Raw genomic sequence first — 21,217 nt, 5'->3', positions numbered from 1 at the left:
CTGCCATCTTAGCAGTGGGCAAAAGAGCCGCCCTTCCCGAGCTTCGCCTAGCCAGAAAAAAACATGGCGGCCGCGGCGCTAACCAGTGGCTCATTTCCTCCTTCTCAGGGGGCGGGGCGAGTCTGCTTTGGCGCGAAGTTTCATCCTGACGTAGGGAAGGAACCGCGCGCGCACCGCACCGGGTCCCGCGGCAGAATCTCGTTCTCCGGGTTTGTGGAGCAGCTGTGGGCTCGTCGGCGAGGTACGGTAGTCCGAACCAGGTGCGACATCGGAGTGTCAATGCAGCGGCCGGCGGGAGAGCTGCGGGTGGGCTGCAGAGGCGCCCTCCCCCCATCCTCACGTGCATTGGTCTCTGTGTGGATTCTTTTAAGAATCGAGTTGGGGTGGGGTGGAAACGGATTAAAAATTCGAGAATCGGCTTTCTTGCTTTTTTTTTTTTTTTTGCATCTTTGCACCTTCATATTTCTGTTTCTTCACAGAAACCATGAACACGAGAAACCAGAAAAAGCGTATCTACTCGTGGCTTGGAAAAGCTATATCTGAAGACGAGCAGCTGCAGCTTTCCTCTTACAGGTATGTATTCTTTGGTTTGTACATTGTTAGAGGGTAAGCTGTGTAGGCTTGGGGCCAGTGTATAAATGTAGCATAAATTTGCAGTCTTGGAAATTACGTTTTGCATAAGGCTGAGTGGCTTTTATTATTAATGGAGTACTAAAAGGTGATAATGTAACAATACTGTTGTAATTATTATTAGCGGAATGTGCTTATGTAGCACCATCTGTGTGCATGCGGTTTGCAAAAAAAGAAAAACAGGCCCCTGCCCTGAGGAGCTTACAGTCTTAAATTTGACTGAGTGGATGTAGTAGATAGAAGGGAGGAAGAAGGAAGTGTGAGTAACTGGGGAGGAAGTACTACATATTTAAGGTGTGAGGGCTACGGAAAGATTTGTTCTTCTGAGGAGAGTTTGAAAAAGAGGGAGCAGTGTTATGTTGATCTGTGAACTAATTCCAATTATAAGAAGCAATAAGGAAGAAAGGGTATAATTGTTTGAAGAAGCAGCTTCTGAAAGCTGAAGGATGTAGATCTGGAATGTAAATTGGGAGGGGGGGGGAATAGAGGTAAAGATTAAGGCTGAAATCCTAAGCCCCACTGTATCCAGGTAGACTTATTTCTGGTTATGACTACACATTAAACTGTCAGTCTTCAGTGTTGTTCCTTAACTGTAAAGAATGTGCAATCCATTTATACCCTTCATCTCCTAGGGGGATATCTGTTAAATCGAAAAATGTCAGCAACATCTGTATTTTCCCAGGGGAGTTTATTTTAATAGAAGGTGAGAATGTGGATCAGTTCCTTGTAGCAAGACTTTTAAAGTTATATGAAGATGGTAAGTGGTTTTTTTAAAAAAATATTTTCTAGTTCTAATTAAGATGTCACACCACTATTCAACATTTATTTTATAAAAAATTGATCAAACAACAATTAGAAGAATAGAGAAGCTAAGCAACTTTTGTGATACCATAAGCTTTGTTAAATATGTATTTTTGGGCTATAGCTTGACGTCTGTGGTACTGTACAAAGGACTCGGGGCCCATGCAATATAAATATGTTATAGGAGTTAACTACAGTATATGCTAATTTGGGGCTTAATAATTAAATATTCATTATGTTTCCTCTCATTAAAAAATACGTTGGTATACACCTGTTATGTATATTGGGTTTCTGATTTTGGCTTTTTCCAAGATAGCCAGTAGCAATACTTACTCACTCTTTGCAAGGTATTACTCCAGGGTTAGCCAGTGCTCCAGATGATGTTGGACACCCTCAACCTTGGCCAGCATGGCTCGGGGTCAAAGATGATGGGAATTATAGTCCAATAGCATCTAGAGGAACCCACATTTGCTACCCATATATTATTCCTTCAAGGGGAATGAGAAATCAAGAAGCTTTGGTTGTGAAGTTTCTGTTGAATGTTATATTGGTTATTAATCTTTATTGGAACACACTTCCATATTGCAAAAATGCATTTTAAATTATGTGCTTTAAAAAAAACTTTATGTGTTTTAAATGGCTTATGTTGCTTTCGTAGAAAGACTTGCATTGTCAATTTTGTAGCTTTTAGTGTTAGCCTCCCTGTTGAGTTCAGGAGTGAACCAAAGATGGATTCGGCTATAGTAGATGGCCATAGGAAGCGACCCTTTTCTTGACCTTCTGTACAGTCCTGTCGTTTATTTCTTTATACTTGAAGTCATGAGAATCTAGAAAGTCGTTAGGAAGTCAGGTTGCAATAATGGTAATATAACTTACTATTAAACAAAAGGCACCAGGTGTGGGATGACATCTTGAAGCCTCTGCTTCAGACTCAGGAGACAGGCTCTTTCAACCAAGAGGGAATCTGATAGAGCTGCAAATGTAAAATAGATAGAACAGGGGCACATACATCCTCAGGCCATAGTCATTGTTCTCAAAAAGTAAATGCACTCAGGAAGGCCATTGCCCCAGGGCAAACACCTGGGTCAGTCATCCCTGACTAACTACAGTAATCATAGTCATTGTTCTCAAACCTAAATTCACTCAGTAAGACCATTCCCCCAGGTCTTCTCCTTCAACATTATGCCAACTCACCTAGACAGACTTTTGGATAAACTTCAAGTCTATTTAAGACCAGGAGCATCACCTGCAAGACTGAAGATTATCTCTCCCTCTGAGCAGCCTCTGTGTGCATTCCTAGAACATCTTTAATTCACTGCTGAACTTCAATTACCTGGAATAATTTCAGGTGTAGATCCCTGAGCTCAGTGCCTGGGTTCCAGCTCTTCCATCATCCACTCACATGTTTCAGGAGCACTTTAACAGACACTAAGAGAAGAAACTTGCAACTGTTTTCTCTAGCTATTCCCCCCCCCCCCGCCCTTTAGTTTAGAACTCTTATTTCTGTAAGTTAGATATGTGCTTGCATTAGAACAGGCATAGGCAAACTCGGCCCTCCAGATATTTTTGAGACTACAATTCCTATCATCCCTGACCACTTGTCCTGTTAGCTAGGAATGATGGGAGTTGTAGTCCCAAAACATCTGGAGGGCCGAGTTTGCCTATGCCTGAGTTAGAATATTGTTTTCACATGTGTGCCCAGTACTGCAAATGTATGCTGCTGTGGTTTATTGTTAAAACTACAGTCGTACCGCAGAAGTCGAACAGAATCCATTCTGGAAGTCCATTCGACTTCCAAAAAGTTCCAAAGAATGTTCGCAAACTGGAACAATCACTTTTGGGTTTGTGGCATTTGGGAGCCGAAACATTTGTCTCATAAAGCGTTCGACTTCTGAGGTACGACTGTTCCTTTGTAATAAATCTTTTATTTTTCTATAATCTTTGTGTGGGTACACATTCCTAGACTGGAAGGGTTCAGATACAGACAGAACAGCACTCAGTTTGACTTCAGCTTAAGATCCTTTTGTGTGAGGGTGTCTTTCCCTGCCCCCCCAGATGATCTTTATTGAATTTTTAGTTACATACTATACATACACATACATTATGTTTCACATTTGTTCTTGCTGTCCCGAGCTGACTTCCCTCCTTCCTTCTTCCAGTTTTTTTATGTCGTCTTTAACTTTTCGCATTGTCTTTGTCCATTTTATATATAATTGTTCTTCAGTTTTTCCCATTCATTTACAAATACTGTTCAACAGTCCTAATATACATTTTTAATTCATTTTAATATTATTATCCGATAAATTTCTTGTGTTTTCCCATTATGAGTTTTATTGTGTGAGGGTGTCTTTGGGACCACATGGGTGGTAGTTTCACACAGGATCCCAAAATCCATGTGTCTATCCGCCCCCCTTTTAACAAGGCTTGCATAAAGGCTGCTGGGGGTGGGGGCTAGTTGATATTGAATGCCCTCCCTGAAAATACCAAGTTTGACTGCTGCTGTTGACTTTCTCCTTAATTTAGTGAAACGTAAGAAAGCATCATACTGCTAAAGGGCTTCAAGTGCTCTTGCCATCCCAGGTCTGAATTGTGTGGGGGTTTTTTACCTACTCCAGGTGCTCATGAAAAGCGTGCAGTTGTGGAGTGGTTCTCCCGCCTGCTAGAAATACCCCTCAATCAACGGAAATCCTTGGGAAGAGAGGATCCACAGGAGATATTTTTGAATGAAAATCCTGAACGGGATACTGACATAACAGTTACACATATCATTGGCAATGTCACAGTATGTACATAACGTGTTAGAAGGCAAGAGAGGAGGAAGTTCCTTGGGAGTGTGTTGAAATGTTATATTGCAGATGTATAGTATTGAAAAGGGTTTTTTTTTGGGGGGGGGGAATCCATAGGGGTTTAATCTTTGAGGCAGGCCAACTCTGAAATAGCAAGTATGTGGGTTGATGCTTAGTTGCTATCTGGGCACAGCAAGCCATAGAAACGAGCCTAAGAATCCCAGGAGAGTTCATAGCCTTCCATTGGCATTGCAGCTTGACTTACCTACAGCTTCAGGAAATATTGATTGTCCCCTGCTGTGGCACAGGATGCTTATATGGCGTTTGCTTGGCTGATAACCTTACAGTGCAGTATTCTTTGAGAAGTTCAAGTAGTCCATGAGCCAAAATATTCACTTTGACTTAGCAAGAAGGCAGAGGTTTCTATCTCACTTATGAGGCTGTTTGAACTGAAGTGTTGCAGGCTGCTTTACCAGCAATATATGCTGAGCTTTGGAAATGAATCACCATTTAAATGCAAACACGTTGGGTTTGTTCAGTATTCGATTTCTAAACAGCTAGTACATAACATACAGGGCAATTAGATTAACTATGGTAATTAGATTAACTGGCAAGGCCATCGTCCCAAAGCTGTGCGCACTGGGGTAGATTATGCAATACTTGGAGCCACAGAATACTAAGCTCCCCCATTGGTGCTTATGGGAGTGGTAGGTGGGAAGCAAAATGGCAGACAATAATAAGAAAAAGCTCCCCCTGCTCCCTGTTTGCAGGCAGGCTTAGAATGTGGCAGTTCCTCCATCATGAAATCCCCACACATATACCCCTTACGGCACTGGTTCCAAATTGGTGCTCTGCGGACCCCTGGGGTCTGTGGCACATACCTGTCAACTGTCAGGGACATCCTTTTTTGGGTGCCATGCTCTCGTGCGGACCATGTGACTCACGAGGGAACAATGCCCGGTTTTGCGCTGGGACATGTTGGAGGGACAGTGCCACCATTCATGTAGCAAAAACTACCACAGAGATATCAGCATTTTCAAAAGTAGGGGTTCCATGGCTTGGCTTTTGAAAAACAGAGTGTCTGCAATACTTAGCTGACTTAACTGCCTTAGGGTTTTTAAGTAATAGTAAGAGACAGAATTATGTCATATGAAAACTGCAAGTTGGTGCCATTACTCAAACCAGAAAGGTAATTCTAAGGATCAGAGTTTATGTTATTGTAAGAAAATGTTAATACGTGTGTGGGGAAAGCTTTCCTTTTGTCATTGTTCTGCTTTAAGCAATAGCTACAGAAGTTTAGTTTAGCACTGAAGATCCATTGAAAGTTTTGCTATATTGATTGCATCATATTTTCATAGTTCTTAAGCTCTGAATCTACTCTTTAGAACAAATAATCATCTGATATTTTGCTACCTTTCTAGGTTATTCCACTGACCACATTGGAAGCATTGCCTGACCTATCAAATGATGAACACATTTTCTTCGTAAGAGAATCTTGGGATGGAAAAAAGTTTAAACCACTGCCGCTTAGCTTACTGGCAGAGTTGAAAGACTCTGTGAAAATGAAAAACAACAACGCTGATTTTGCAAACGTGCACCACCTGACTCCTTCACGCAGAAATTGCTCTCTGGAAGTAGAAACCGAAAAGGTCACTCGAAGTACAAGAAAAAGCAGCGCTGCCATGATGGAAGTAGAATCAAGACACTCTGCCTCCAAATCTTCGCACTCTAAGCAGAGATGTTCCCAAAGACTAGCCATTGTCACCGAGACTCCGGGAGCCAAGAAAAAACTGCAGCTGAATAGTATGTTCACAAATGATCTTGCACATAATATTTTTGTCTGCAAAAACATTGTTAGCTCTGGAAGCTGACAAATATTTTACCTAGGGCTGAAGAGAGAATTTTATGAATAGTGATGTAAAGATGATCACTCTAAATACTCTTGAACAATTCTCAAGTAGGAATTCATGTGGTAAAATGGTATAATATTTCTATTGTTCTACTTAGTAGTTTTTGGGGGAGAAACTGTTATGGTAGGGATTTTTTTCCTGCTTAGTGTAGATACTGTCATGAGGTCTTTGGATGAAGAAGCTACTGTGAGTCAGACTACCTGTGATCCTTGAATTGGACATGTTCAGGATTGGACCTTAGTCATGAAAACAGGTGTTCTGCCACAAGTAGCTAATACTTTTGATAGTAGGAACCATGGTTAACAAAAGGTGATAGCCAGTGCTGTACTCAGGCAAGGGATAATCATCTGTTGCCTGCTCTCTTCTGATACCCATTTATGTCCCCTGAAAGGTATGTATTGAGTTTCAGAGTTTCAGAAGTTGGGATGGGGAAATGGCCCAAAATTGGGTAGAAAAAGCTTGCATTTCATATCTTGGGAATTGAACCCAGCAGTTAATTCCTGTTCAACTGATATTACCTCAGTTTGGATGCCTGTTCAAGTGGTGGTGGTGGTGAATCATAGATTTGTAATCAAAAGTAATGTTTTGAGCCCCTGTTGAATAATGTCAGTAGTCGTGGTCTCCAAATTTATGACCGCAGTTGTATGTGTTCAGTACAAATAAAGCTAATCAAACACCTGACACGGAATCTGTGTCACATTGGATTATGTCTTATTTAGCACCCATTTATAGAAGAGCAATCTTGATTTTGTGGGGTAACAGTGGAGCTTCTGTTGCTTTGCCACAAAGGTTTGAAAGCTTGTGATTGAGAGGGAATAGAATTCTGTCCTGCCACTTTATTGTACTGGACATACAAACAGAAATAATGAGATTGCATTGCTAGGAACTGTGGGATCAAGTGTGCTAAGTAAAACCACGCAAACCTATTTGCTTTCTAAAAGCAAAAAAGTGGTTGAGCTCTGAGCCATATTGCAGCCGAGCTGCTTGAAAGTTTTGTTCTGTGTTAACAGAGTTCTCTTAACCGAAGGGAAACCTTTTGTTAGACCATCTGGCACATGTGAATTCTAAACTGATTGTTGCCTTGCTAAAAACTTATTCGTTTTGCTACTTTTGGATTTTAGGTCCAACAAAACCTGGAAGAGTGCTGGCAGAGCAAGATATGATTGAGCTTCTAGACTATGGTTTCTTTGAGCCTCTGGAGCAATCTGCCCTCAAACGAAAAGTGACATTTACTGGCATTAAAGGTTCTCCTCCAAAAATACCCTGTCCTGCTGTTGCTGAGGGAGACCTCTTCCTAGACATCAAACCACTGGGAAGAAAGTCTGAAAGACCCAACAAAAACATATCATCTCCTTGCCAGAGTGACCAAGTTTCTAGTGTGAAAGCCAGGAGTTCTGCTGTGAAAAGGAATGCCACAGAGTAAGTTGCAAGTGTCAGCATTCTGTCCCAAGCCCTTAAATGTGGCCATTTGTGTGACATACACTAATCTAAGAAAAATTTTCTGTTGAAATAAGAGACAAAGATTCTTGAGGTAGAATACCTTTGCTCAAGAACATTAATATTAATTTGCTTTTGTTTGTGCAGCAGATCAATAAACATTCAAAAAAGTTTATTTTTTAGCGGTAATAATAAATATAAGATACAAATAGCACCTGCCCTACAGGGGTAGCCTGCAGTCCTCCCTGTTCATCAGCCGTGCTGGCTGAGGACCAGTTATACATAGTGGCTAAGATGAAGATCTTGTAGAGCAACTCTCTGGGCTGCATGACAAAATGCTTTTGGAAATTGGGGCTTTCCAGTATTAGTTTATGATCTGGTACATGGGTCTGCTAATTAAAGAGAGAGTGAAAAATTAAAAAACCTCATGTACAAGGTGATTCTGACCAGTCGATATTGAGAAATCCAGATCACTTATTTTTCTGCAGTCAAAAAGCCTTCCAGACTGCTTCTCCCATCTTACAGAAAACAGGTATTTCCAAGTGGTACCTCGGAAGTCGAACAGAATCCTTTCAAAATGTTTGGAAACAAAGGCGCAGGAAGGTCCTGCAGCCAATCGGAAGCTGCGGAAGCCCCATTGGGCATTCGGCTTCCAGAGAACATTCGCAAACTGGAACACTCCCGGGTTTGCAGCGTTTGGGAGCCAAAATGTTCGATTTGCAAGGCATTGGGGATCCAAGGTATGACTGTATTTTGATAGTTTTGATAGTCTTGAGGCAACTACTCAGAAAATATTTAAAAGGCATTAAAGGTAAGGATGGGATGTGAGTGGTGCTGTGGGTTAAACCACAGAGCCTAGGACTTGCCGATCAGAAGGTTGGCGGTTCAAATCCCCGCAACAGGGTGAGCTCCCATTGCTCGGTCCCTGCTCCTGCCAACCTAGCAGTTCGAAAGCACGTCAAAGTGCAAGTAGATAAATAGGTACCGCTCCGGCGGGAAGGTTAAAGGTGTTTCCCTGCGCTGCTCTGGTTCGCAAGAAGCGGCTTAGTCATGCTGGCCACATGACCCGGAAGCTGTACGCCGGCTCCCTCGGCCAATAAAGCAAGATGAGCGCTGCAACCCCAGAGTTGGCCACGACTGGACCTAATGGTCAGGAGTCCCTTTACCTTTACCTTTAAAGGTAAGGATGAAAAATTAGGAAATGGACAGTGCAACCCTACACAGTGTAGTAAGAAGTAAGTCCCATTGAATTCAATTGAGACTTACTTCCAGGTAAGGATGTATAGGATGCTGTTCTGAAGAGTCAGGCTGCTTGTGCGTATTTATTTTGAAATATTTTAACCCATCCTTCATTGCAAAGTGATCTCAGAGTGGGATACAATTTTTAAAAATGTAAATCGCAGTATCATCAATATGTTTTCCTGTGGTAAAACCAGGGAGACTTTACCGAAATGAATTTTAACATTTATTTCCCAAAAAATCTCTTAGAGGCATGTTTTATGTTTTTCTTTCCCATTAGTTCAAATGATGTAAACAAACAGGATAAGATTTGCAAGACAGCCAAAGAATCCAGAGTCTCAAAGAGCCAAGCAGCCATTCCTAAGGTCAACTCAAAGACAAGGTGGGTGATCTTTAGAGGTGTTTGTGGATCTTTTGTTTGTTTGCTCTAAGGAATATCCCCTTCTGTTTTATTAAGCAAGTGAAATTTTAAGAAGGCTTAAAAATATATCACTGCAGTTTCACATCAGTTCTACTTATTATGTGTATTAAATCATATCTAGGACAATACAGTATACAGAGGTTTGGTAATTTCTGTATCATGTAACCGGCAACATGGATAGATGCTGCTCTGGTTCACACGTCACAGTATGCCCAGCTCTGCTTTTGCAGCACTGCACAAATGTGCGGGCTGCTGGAGGGGAGTTTGCAGCCACTTTGCTCCTCCCCAGTGTTTTTTTTTTTACTCTTGCACCTTGCTGAGCTAAGCCAGTGTTTGGCTTAGTGTGTTGTCCAAACTGCACATTTGCATGGCCCCAGTATAGTTTGGCTTGTCATTATGTGTGAACCAGATATCACTGAGTGATAACTGATTTCTAGACTACATGCCTAAGCTGAAGTGCTCAGAGCAAGATATTGGCTTCACTGTGTGCGTTCTATAGCTGACATTTTTGTGGTGCTAAACTTCACAGTAAGATGCTGAAGTGACAATCGATGGGAACTCAGAAAGCTAGTGCTTTCTATCAATCAAGGCACAGTGTCTTATCACTATGAAGAAGTCAGAAAAACCTCCCATTTTTCCTTGCAGATTGGGTGAAGAACCAGAAGCCGTGAGCCCAGCGCTGACTCCTCGTTCACGCAGGAAATGTGTGCAGGTGACTGCTGCCCGCATTGCAAAACAGCTTAGGTAAGAATGTATTCTTTTTAGAGATGGTTTGGCTACAGGCAGTTCACAGCCCAGGGGAGCCTGCTTTGTTACAGAAATGCATGTGCAAGGATTGTCTGAGTGTTTCTGCGTGCACTTGTATGCACACACACATATTAAGCAAGGGAGGGTGACCCAGCTTTAACCTAAGGGCCACATTCCCTCATGGAAAATCTTCCGATAGCTACCTTCCAGTATTGGTGGAAGACCAGAGGCAAAAGTGCACGGGGCACTGGCTGTGACTCATGCCTTTGTACAGTAGGATACATTCTGGCCACAAAGAAGTCAGAGGTTTCTACACCCACCCACATCTCTCCATACTTCATCCAGGCAATCAAGAAGCATTTTCACAGTTAAAGGGCACATTCTACCTGGCAAAAGCATCTGAGGAGGGTGGAGCAAGGCTGGTGAGGTGGGTGGCCTAAGAAGAATCCCTGAGGACCAGATCAGAGAGAGCCGGAGGGGCTGCATTTGGTGCCTGAAGTTTCCCACACTTGCATTAAGCTATCTTTGAATAGAAGGGCATTTGTAGCTTTTTTCAATAACACAGAGTTCACTTCCAGAGCAAGAGTTTGGGATCTGCCATGGCAAATTTCATGTCGCTTCTGTTTTCTTGTCTAGAGCTGATGTGGACATAGTAAAAGAACTAACAGTGTATATTTTCATCATGTGGGGTGTACCTTAATGTTATCACCCCCTTCTTCTCTCTTTCTTTTTCTTCTTCTTCTTCCGGTTTCTCAAAACCGTACCATCATTGTAAAAGTATTGATCTTTGCTGTCACGGCCGCCTCAGTTTTTGTTTGGCTGTTACCGTCCAACCAAAGAACTTGCAATTATTTAAAACACATTAGTGTACAGGACATAAGACGTGATAAATCCATTTGCCTTAAGTTTTTTTAATACAGTTAAGAAGGATGAAGAGGAAGAGGATGACATTTTTCCCTTGGAAAGTTCTGATTCAAGTAGCAGCGATGATGAAGGTGAAGACTTCAAGGTGCTTCGTACACCTAAGAGGCAAGCGAGGTCTACTCCAAAAATCTCAAGGAAAGCGGCTGCTGGGACTCCTGCCAAGGGTCCAAGCAACACTGTAAGTAGAGACTTCTGCCATTTTTTGTTGATCTCTAATTACTTTGAGCAGTTGTATGAACTTAGTGAACTGCCTTGTTCAGAAGCTTGGGTGCTCAAGAACATAATGTAGTAGCTGAGAGCAATCTGTGAAGACGGTGGCTCTGTTTCTTAGCTGTATAATGACATGGAAGCATGGGTGCCATTTCTGCATTGTGACTCTCTGCTGGGGGGAAAGTAAGACCACCTTTGTTTTATTATGCTGAGCTTTGCCACAGATAGCACATAGGTGTTCATAGGACCTTAGGTTTGTAGAGCTGGAAAGGACCCTGAGGATCATCTAGTTCAGAGGTCAGCAAACTTTTTCAGCAGGGGGCCGGTTCACTGTCCCTCAGACCTTGGGGGGGGCGGCCGGACTGTATTTTGAAAAAGAAGAAGAAGAATGAATTCCTATGCCCCACAAATAACCCAAAGATGCATTTTAAATAAAAGACACATTCTACTCATGTAAAAACACGCTGATTCCCTGACCATCTGTGGGCTGGATTTAGAAGGCGCTTGGGCCGGATCCAGTCCCCGGGCCTTAGTTTGCCTACCCATGGTCTAGTTCAACCCCCTGCAATGCAGAGGAATATGCAGCTGTCCCATACAGAGATCGAACCTGCAACCTTGGCGTTATCAGTACCACGGTCCAACCAACTGAGCTACTCCAGAGAGGAACGACTCAACATTCTTTCTTGGAACCCATTATTTCCTCTTAACTAATGCTGTTGCTTGAAATCTAACTTTTGGATAAAGGTGAAATACTTAGCCATACTAGTTTGCTACAGCAAAACCAACAAAGCCTTGTGGTGCCTTAAAGACCTGAAAAATTAGTTTGGCATACAATGAAAAGCTTATGCCACAATACAGTTTCAAAACACTATAGAACCCCTAGTTACTTTTTGTTACTTCATTCAGTTGCTTTTTGTTTTAAAGTGTTTTTAAGATTTTCAATCATAATAAAATATAAACATTAACCAGTTAAATAAATTTAAAATATACAGTGGTGCCCCGCAAGACGAATGCCTCGCAAGACGGAAAACTCGCTAGACGAAAGAGTTTTCCGTTTTGGAGGTGCTTCGCAAAACAAATCTTCTATGGGCTTGCTTTGCAAGACGAAAATGTATTGCGAGTTCCTGCGGGTTCCCCCCCCTTTTTCTAAGCCGCTAAGCCGCTTATCAGCTGATCCTAAAAGCCGCTAATAGCGCTAATCCGCTAATCCGTCAATGGGTTTGCTTCGCAAGACGAAAAAACCGCTAGACAAAGAGAATCACAGAACGGATTCTTTTCGTCTTGCGAGGCACCACTGTATCTGACTCTATAAATATCTTTATTCGGGAGCTTTGGAAATGTATTAGAAAACAGAGAAGAAAGAAAAGCATCCTATTTAAAATAAATATATAACTGTTTATGTTTAACTGGTTCTCCATTCTGAGCATTATTACCTTAGTAAATGTGATGAAAAATAACCTGGAAATAAGCTCTATTGAACTAATTACTTCTGAGCTGAGACACATATAGGATTGCACAGTTAGGAAATTAACAGAACAAGCCATATCCAATAGGGTGTGATATTTTTTCCAATATGGACAGGCCCCAGAATTTCTCATACCATCTTTAAACAAACAAACAATCTGTTGCTTCCCTGTTTAACTAACTCCTTAAGTTTGGTTGCAAACCTAAGTCCATCTCTGCTGTTTTGGGATCTTAATATCTTTAAATGTTTGGTGTATACAAATTTTGAGACCAGTTGTGCTCTGGCTGATATTCAAAACAATAGCACTGATATTTATGGATATGAGTTTTCTCTGCAGCCTGAGCCGAGAACCCCCAAGACCCCACGTAATGCTACCCCCAGAATCCGCAGCCGAAATCAAACCACACAGAAGCCTGGCAATGTGCTGGAAGAGGCTAGGATAAGGTAACGTGAGGGGTTCTTGATATTTAGCAAAAAGGGGGGGTATATATAAAGTGAGGAGAACTAGGAAATACTTTTGATGGGTTGTGTAAAGGGTATTTATGGTTCTAGGGCAAGTCATGTTTCTCTCTTTTAAATAGATGCATGCTTAGTATTCCATGTCACATTCTTCCTAGTTTCATGTTTGATTGAGAGGTCTTTGAAAACTTGGTTTCAGTATTCAGTCTCAATTTCATTTTATATTTTTTTTAGTCTCGGGGCACTAATATTTAAATAATCATTCTTTAGAGTATTCTGCATATCTAGATAAGAATGCATTACCTCTTCTGGGATTTAGAAGCTTGTAACAAGGCACTTGGGTAACCTTCTTGCCCTTTTGTTTTCCTTTGAACAGGCTGCATGTATCTGCTGTCCCAGAGTCCTTGCCCTGCCGTGAAAAGGAGTTCCAGGATATCTATAACTTTATAGAAAGCAAACTCATTGATGGGACAGGAGGGTGAGTGTCTTAGGTGGGAGCGAGCGGGATTAGCTCAAATGAGTGAGAAGCATAACAGCTGCTTGTGAACACCTGGGTTTCATTTAAATAATAATAACGTGGAGATCATGCCAGTCCGTTCCCCCCCAACAAAAAAGTAAACAGTTTCTGAGATTTATAATAAAGCTTATTGCTTAGAGGCAGTATGCTTAGAGGCAGATGTTTTTTAAAAGATACATGTGGGTTCGAACCCGCATGTAGTTTCATCTTTATGTAAAGGCTTTTAGGAGTGATTAAATAAGCACATCCTGTTTCCAGGTTCTTCAGGAGCTAATCGAGAGAGAAAAAGAGAGCTTATTAAGTCCAGTGCAGAAAAATGGCATAGCACCAGTTTCATATGCAGATTCTCCCATATTCAAGTTCCAGCATATCCAGTTAATGATAGTATTATATAGATTGAGTAAAGGTTTCAGAGAGAGACTTCCTGCCTGGGGCGCTGGAGAGCTGGTTACAGTCCTAGCAGGCAAAGCTGGGCTAATGTAGAGTAAGGCCACATTTATATCAGGAACATAGGATTCAGGACTCTCCCTGCCTTTCAGATTTACATGTTTACAACATAGGTGCTCTTCCTGTTTCAGGTGCATGTACATTTCTGGGGTTCCTGGAACAGGTAAAACAGCAACTGTTCACGAGGTCATTCGTTGTCTTGAGCAGGCAGCCGAAAACAATGAGTTGCCGTCTTTCCAGTGTATAGAGATCAATGGTATGAAGTTGACTGATCCCCATCAAGCCTACGTGCAGATCTTGAAAGTGAGTGCGTGTTTTGTTATGTTTGGGAAGAGATTTTCAAAGTCTTTTAACTAAAACTGCTCAAGCAGATGGGCCCTTATGCTTGACTTACCTCTGCAGATCAGAAGAGGGAGCTAAAACAATTCCACCGAAAAAGCACTCCAATCACTATTAGCCCCCTAATTCAGCCTTTGTCAACCTGGTGCCCTTAGATGTCTTGGACTACAACTCCCATCAGTTCCAGCTGGCACCCCAAAACATCTAGAGGGCACCTGGTTGGCGAAGGCTGCTCTCATTCTACAGCTTGCTTGCGAAAACATTTTTTATTATCATTACCTTATTGCATTTATATGCTGCCTTTTTTGCCAAGGCACCCCAAAAACGGCTTGCAGTTTTAAGATACAGTAGTTGGCTCTCACATATGAAATGGATAGGATTGTGCTATTGGTATAGGATTGTGCTATTGGTAAAACAGAATGAGTTACTACTTATTGCTGGGTTGTAACTTCAGCATCTTTTTAATCCTGTTCAGTTACTGACAGGCCAGAAGGCAACTGCAGTCCATGCTGCCGAGCTGCTGGAGAAGACATTCTGCAAGCGAGGACCTAAAAGGAAAACTGTAATACTTGTAGTAGATGAGGTAATGCGAGGATTTGTATAGCATCAGAATGAAATAAATTTAACCTGATGTATATGTATTCCAAAACTAGGGGATTGTTGCCTTTTTGATCTGTACCATGAAACTGGCTTAATTGCAGCCTTGGGATTCAGCTACCCATGAGGCTGTTTGTTCTGCAAGGACAAATTTATTGCTGACAAAAAGGAAACACCCCCATTTTGTACATTTAGCTATATGTAGAGAGGGCAAAGGGAGATAATTTTTTAAAACAACGACAACAACAAAATGTACATTTAAATGCTGGCTATGTCTGTGTTTTATTCTGTATTCCCCTTATGTGGCCATCTGTAACAGATCAAGTCTTGCCCAAGGTTACATAAATCTGTTCAAACCTGTGACTGAAACCAGATTCCCCACATATTTTGTAGACCGTTTTATGTGAGCTTGTAACTTTGTCATCCCTTCTTCCTTGTTCCAGCTTGATCTCCTGTGGACCCGAAAACAGAATGTGATGTACAACCTCTTTGACTGGCCAACCAAGAAAGATGCCAAACTGATTGTCTTGGCCATTGCTAACACCATGGATTTGCCAGAGAGAATTATGATGAACAGAGTAGCTAGCAGGCTGGTATGTATTTTCGGCTTTACTGCTGTGGTTATGCAGAATTCTTTATTGTGTCTGGAGATCAGAGCGTTGGTAAATTTCCTTGGATGTTAACTGATACCATTGATCACTCGGAGGAAGGATGAAGTGATGCATGAGTACTCAGGCTACATATACTAGCATGCAGCAGATGCACAAATTAATTTCCCTAACTATAGTAAATGTCCAGAATTTTGTCTGAACACACACACTGGAGCAGCCAGAGGGTTTGTCAGTCTTGCTTGGATAGCTGGATTAAGACCATCTATATATTATGGAATGGACAACCTGTGACTCCCATCACCTCTGACAGTTGGCCATGCTATGTATTTTGTTGGTTCCATGAAGATATAACTTCTTTGTACTTGGATATGCCTCTTTTCTTGTCTTGTGAGCAGAATACCATGGTCAGACATGGTAAAGATAAGAATCGCTTCTGCCACATGCTTGTAGGAAGGTAGGTGGCAAATGATAGGAGTGAGATCCAATGCTGTGCCTAGTGGACATGGCAGGGGCTCCCTCTGCAGCCTCCATTCACCCCCAGCATCTGTTCTGGAGGTTCTCCAACCCTTAGGAGCTGGTTTTTGGGGTGTGGAGGAGGGGCTGCACAGGGGAGAACTCATCTACGCCATCAGAAGTCTTGTTTTCCAAGCAGGCTAAACACTGTTGGCTGTCACCTTAAATGTCAGAATTCAGTCTGAAACGTCTCTGCTCTAAATGGAGAAACATGTTTTTGGGTGTTAAGCAAGTTCTTGAGATGTATTAGCAATTAAATGTTCACTGTTTTCTTCACTGGTAGGGTCTTACCAGAATGTCCTTCCAGCCATATACCTATAAACAGTTACAGCAGATTGTCTCATCAAGGATGACCCAGTTGAAAGCATTTGAAGAGGATGCAATTCAGCTTGTTTCTAGAAAGGTAAACTTGGCTGTATGGACAGGCATGTCTATGTTGTTTTATACAGTGGTACCTCAGGTTAAGTACTTAATTGGTTCCGGAAGTTCGTTCTTAACCTGAAGCGCACTTTCCCATTGAAAGGAATGGAAAAGTGGATTGATCCATTCCAGACGATGAAAAAAACCCCCTAAAACAGCAATTTAACACGAATTTTACTGTCTGACGAGACCATAGATCCATAAAATGAAGGCAATAATCAGTGTACCGTACTATAAAATAAATAAGACAGTATTGTAGATGAAAAAAATTAACATTAATTTTTTTTCTTACATGCACTGATGATAGTCATTGTTTGGATGGGGGGCTTTTATCAATTTCTGCAGTCACACAACCAGTAGCTGAACTGGGCTCCACACGATCCCCAAAACAATGACAAAAGGCAGAGTTCCCCAGAAGGTCCCCCAAACGAAGGAGCAAAGCAGAGACAAAGGCACAGGGCAGACTCACATAAACAAATCCCAAAATCCCTTGCAGAATCCTAAAATGTTCAACTCCCCCCTCCCATAGGGTAGGTGGGCTTACTTGGCTAGGTGCCACCCACCTCGATACAGCTGGGGGTGGGGCAAGGGTTGGTAAAGGGCTTTTCTGCCCAGGCTCATCTTTGTTTTCTTAACAGCTTCACTGCTCTTGGTCTTTGTTAGGTAAGTGTTCCTTACCTAACTTTGGGGCTGGGATGTGGGCCTGGGCATCCTGCAGGTGTCAGGGCCTGGCTCCAGGCCTTCGCGGAGGCCTCCGAGAGCTCCCATGGCTGGAGGCCAATCGTGGAGCCTCCGTAGGCCCTGCGGATGTCCGGGCTTGGCTCCAGGCAGCGGTGAGGCCTCCAAGAGCTCGGAACACTCACTTCTGGGTTAAAAACGTTCGTAACCTGAAAAAACGTAACTCGAGGCATTCGTAACCAGAGGTACCACTGTATTTGAAAATCTGGTGGCAATTAGCACTGGCCTTAATAATAAATTAAACCACCAGAAATAAAGAGACCATATATCAATGGGCAACAAACATGCATTTTCTATTTTGTCTGAATTCTAAATGCCTGTGTTTGAAATGACTAGCAGTGGTTGGCCAGAAAAAAATATAAAAGTCATTGCTGTGTATATTTTTATTTTGCACATAAATGATGATTTGCAAAAAGGCAGTTCCTTGTTCCTAGCGAGATTGACAATTTCAACTGTGGGCGTTACAACAAGAGTGAGAGAGGCAAAGTTAACAAGGGTGAATGGAAGAGGCTGGAAAACCAAGGGATTTAAGAATAAAGAATAAGAATCCAATAATAAATGTAATGTTGTGGGGAAGAAGCTGCTCAACCAGCTGCTTTCTTGTGAGTCGCCTGAACTGTAATTAGCCCGGATTGGCTGCAGGTGGGTAAGGTGAGGGTGGGGTCAAGAGGAGACCCCAGACTCCTCCTGTGGCTATTTATAAGCCTCATAGAGAGATGTGGAAAGAAGTAAGGAGGCAGCAGTGCCTGTTAATGGAGGATGGAATAACTGGTGGGGAGAATTAATTGAGTTATCTACTTCCTTCCTCCCCCTTCCTGCATCCACTCTGATCCGACAGGAAGACAGAGAAAGGATTATTACCTTTTTCGGAAGGAAACATTGAAAAACTGCAACATTGCTTTGTGGGACACTAGGACTGCAACAACTTTGTCGTTTTAAAATTTTATTGTTTTGTTTTAGGTGGCAGCTTTATCTGGTGATGCAAGACGTTGCCTTGATATCTGCAGAAGGGCCGCTGAGATCTGTGAACTTCCTGGTCAGAAAAGTGTCCGTGGATTGGTCAGCATGGCACACATTATGGAAGCCATAGATGAAATGTTTTCATCACCTTATATACATGCCATTCGGTAATGTACAGTAGTACATTAGCTGTGTAGCTTCTCTGCTTGAGGTCCCAGAGAGCAAATTCTGATTATCATGCTGTAGCAGCCACCTATGAACTTGTTATACAATGATTGCATCTGTATGGGGAGCACATTATTCTATAGCATCTAATCTGAAGCAAATTCCAGTGATTGATTTAATGGCTGCCACAGCACAAACTGTGTTCTAAAATTTTAGCATAGCAAAACTAATTTAGTAGTTCAGTACTAACATGTCAAACCAGTTTGTGCTAACCTGTACAACTCATATCCTTGTTTCAGCTTCTGCTTGATACGTTGTTGAAAGTGGCAGAATTATGAAGCTCGGATGTTAGGATACAGGTGCGCTCTCTCTCTCTGTTTGGATAGAGCGACACTGAGAATTGCAATTGTAAAATAAAATTTTGCAAATTACAGAAAGTTCTCTTCTGACAAAATAAACAACCTTTGTATGCTGGGTGTTTGTAGTTCTTTCAGACCTATGGTTAATTAAACTTTCTGCATACACATATTTTAGAAGCAAATACCGTTACATCAGAGGTTTGGCTTTTCAAGCCAAATCATATCTGTTACACAGTAAAATCTTATATATGACTAATTAAGCTTTGGGGGCTTTTTGTTCTCTTTCAGGAACGCTTCACTGTATGAGCAAATTTTCTTAAAAGCAACCATTGCAGAATTTCGCAGATCAGGACTGGAAGAGTCTACAGTTCAGCAGGTAAACTAAAAATATTGCATGTTGAATTTGTTTACTATCTCAGCCAGAATGCTTTAGCTATATTCAAAGAGTACACTTTTGACTGTTGCTATGCACATATGTAGGTCATTGCAATTTAACCTATTGTACACGTAGGCTACAATTCACATATATGCATAGACAAAAATTTCCATGCTTTTTGCTTTCGTTAATTTAAAATATTATATGCCTCTTCTTGGGGGGGAAAGCTCTCTCAAAATGACTTCAAACAATCAATATACAATGTAAGTCACAAAGCTTCAAACACAGTAGAACCATAATACTAAAAGGTAAGCTCAGATGTTGCAATTGTACAGTAAAATTGAAAAATTACAGAAATCAAACCAGTAATAACATTAAAAGAATATACAGCCCACTTTTTTATCCTCTTCCTGTTCAGCTATCTTATTTAAACTCATAAACCTGTTTTATACTAGCAGGGAGTGCCTGGCACTGTGTAGGAATATGTAGAATTAAAAAAAATATTGTGCTATTTAAATGGAGAATGCAATTTGTGAGTGTGGATCGCCATGCCCAAATCAGGCAAATCACACTTGATTCTGCCATCTTGATTCAAGATTGTGCCTGGCATTCAAATGGCAATGAAGTCTGGCACTCCTACCTTGGGAATCCCTGTGGCCTAGTTTGGCAAAGATATTGCCAGAGGCAGCTGAACCTATGCCAAAAAACATGGCCAAAGTCATGCCAAAGTGATGTTTTGGTCCACCATCTTGATTCAAAATGGTATCTGGTGTCCAAACATTGACAACTGCAACCCCCATCTTGGAAATCCTTGTGCTGTGTTTGGTAGCAATACCTTGAGAGGTGTGTGAACTTGTTGACAACAGATGGATGGACAGACAAACCACTTTCCGAAATATATCATAGATGTTGAAAACAAGTCAGTTTACTGGATGGTGGCTGTAATAATAAAGCAGTCACAGACTCAGTGTTGGGAACTTATTTAAAAACTTGTGGTTCAGAATATACAACAAATGTTGTATAAAATAAAATGGTACTGGTTTGAATTCTATTAGCAATTGTTCACCATTGAACCTCAGTACTAAATGCATAGGGAAAATGTGCTCTACTACTATTGAGCTATAAATATATACAGTGGTTCCTCTGGTTACGAACTTAATTTGTTCCAGAGGTCTGTTCTTAACCTGAAACCGTTCTTAACCCGCGGTACCACTTTAGCTAATGGGGCCTCCTGCTGCTGCCACACAATTTCTATTCTCATCCTGGGGCAAAGTTCTTAACCTGAGGTACTACTTCCGGGTTAGCGGAGTCTGTAACCCGAGGTGTTTGTAACTTGAGGTACCACTGTATATAACTCATTGGTTTCCATACTTTTCCAAGAAAGGAAGGAGATCAGTTATTCACTTTGATGCTTCCTGTGTTTTCATAAACCAAGTCCCCCTCCCCTTTTTTTGTTTCTTTAGATATTTCATCAGCATGTTGCATTGTGTAGAATTGAAGGCCTGCAAACTCCTACTGTATCAGACGCACTGGCAGTTGTGTCACGGCTTAGTGCCTATAGACTCTTGCTAACAGATTCTAATAGTAAATATATCCACATGCGAGTTCGACTTAATGTTAGCCAGGACGATATCATGTATGCACTCAAAGAAGATTAAAGCAACAGAGCACTCGTTATTGGTACATGTATTGTGATTAAAGCTTGAACATTCATGTTTATTTAATTTGTTCTGAATTTTCTTTTCATATAGCTTTGTATTATAGCATTTGTAATTGCACTCTTCTAAAATAAATCTGTTTTCTTCAACTGTTCAGAAGGTTTCCATTTTATTAAATTCTTTCAACCATCCTAAAGCTCAATTCAGCAGGGGGGTTTTTCTGATCAGGAGCTTCCCTTTTGAGCTAATTCACTGTCCTTCTTACCTTTCATCTACTCCCTAGTTTTCAACAACTAATTTGCTGGGACAAACTAGAATTTTGGAGAAGGAATGGCAGCTCAGTGATAGAGCCAGGGTTTTACGTACAGAAGGTCCCAGCTTTAGCCCCTGGAAACTCAAATCCTCTGCTACTGGATCCTTTTAACTGGAAAAGCCTCTGCCTGAAACCCTTTGTGTGTTGTTTACTAGTCAACATACAAAAGCAATAC

At 41.5% G+C, this 21,217-nt stretch overlaps 1 protein-coding gene across 3 annotated transcripts; it reads left to right on the top strand.

Moving 5' to 3' along the window:
* Positions 1-63: 63 nt before the first annotated feature.
* ORC1 (origin recognition complex subunit 1) lies at positions 64-20,888 on the top strand (the record flags this gene model as incomplete). Of its 3 annotated transcripts, none has more annotated exons than XM_083510065.1 (18): positions 64-241; positions 480-573; positions 1,263-1,387; positions 4,047-4,213; positions 5,639-6,020; positions 7,249-7,546; positions 9,084-9,185; positions 9,870-9,968; positions 10,878-11,073; positions 12,908-13,014; positions 13,406-13,507; positions 14,125-14,296; positions 14,808-14,915; positions 15,373-15,522; positions 16,337-16,456; positions 18,172-18,338; positions 18,984-19,071; positions 20,535-20,888. In XM_083510065.1, the coding sequence occupies 18 exons, from the start codon at positions 64-66 to the stop codon at positions 20,727-20,729; spliced, it is 2,850 nt and encodes a 949-aa protein (XP_083366191.1). In that variant the 3' UTR covers positions 20,730-20,888. The 3 variants fall into 3 exon arrangements, with proteins under 3 accessions (XP_083366191.1, XP_083366192.1, XP_083366193.1); XM_083510066.1 differs by having other exon boundaries at positions 9,084-9,202; positions 9,890-9,968; XM_083510067.1 differs by having other exon boundaries at positions 168-260.
* Between the last annotated feature and the right edge of the window lie 329 nt (positions 20,889-21,217).

The sequence above is a fragment of the Podarcis liolepis genome, assembly GCF_965112155.1.
Source record: "Podarcis liolepis genome assembly, chromosome: 6".
NCBI classification, from domain to species: Eukaryota; Metazoa; Chordata; class Lepidosauria; order Squamata; family Lacertidae; genus Podarcis; species Podarcis liolepis.
This window is presented reverse-complemented; position numbering and strand designations above follow the sequence as displayed.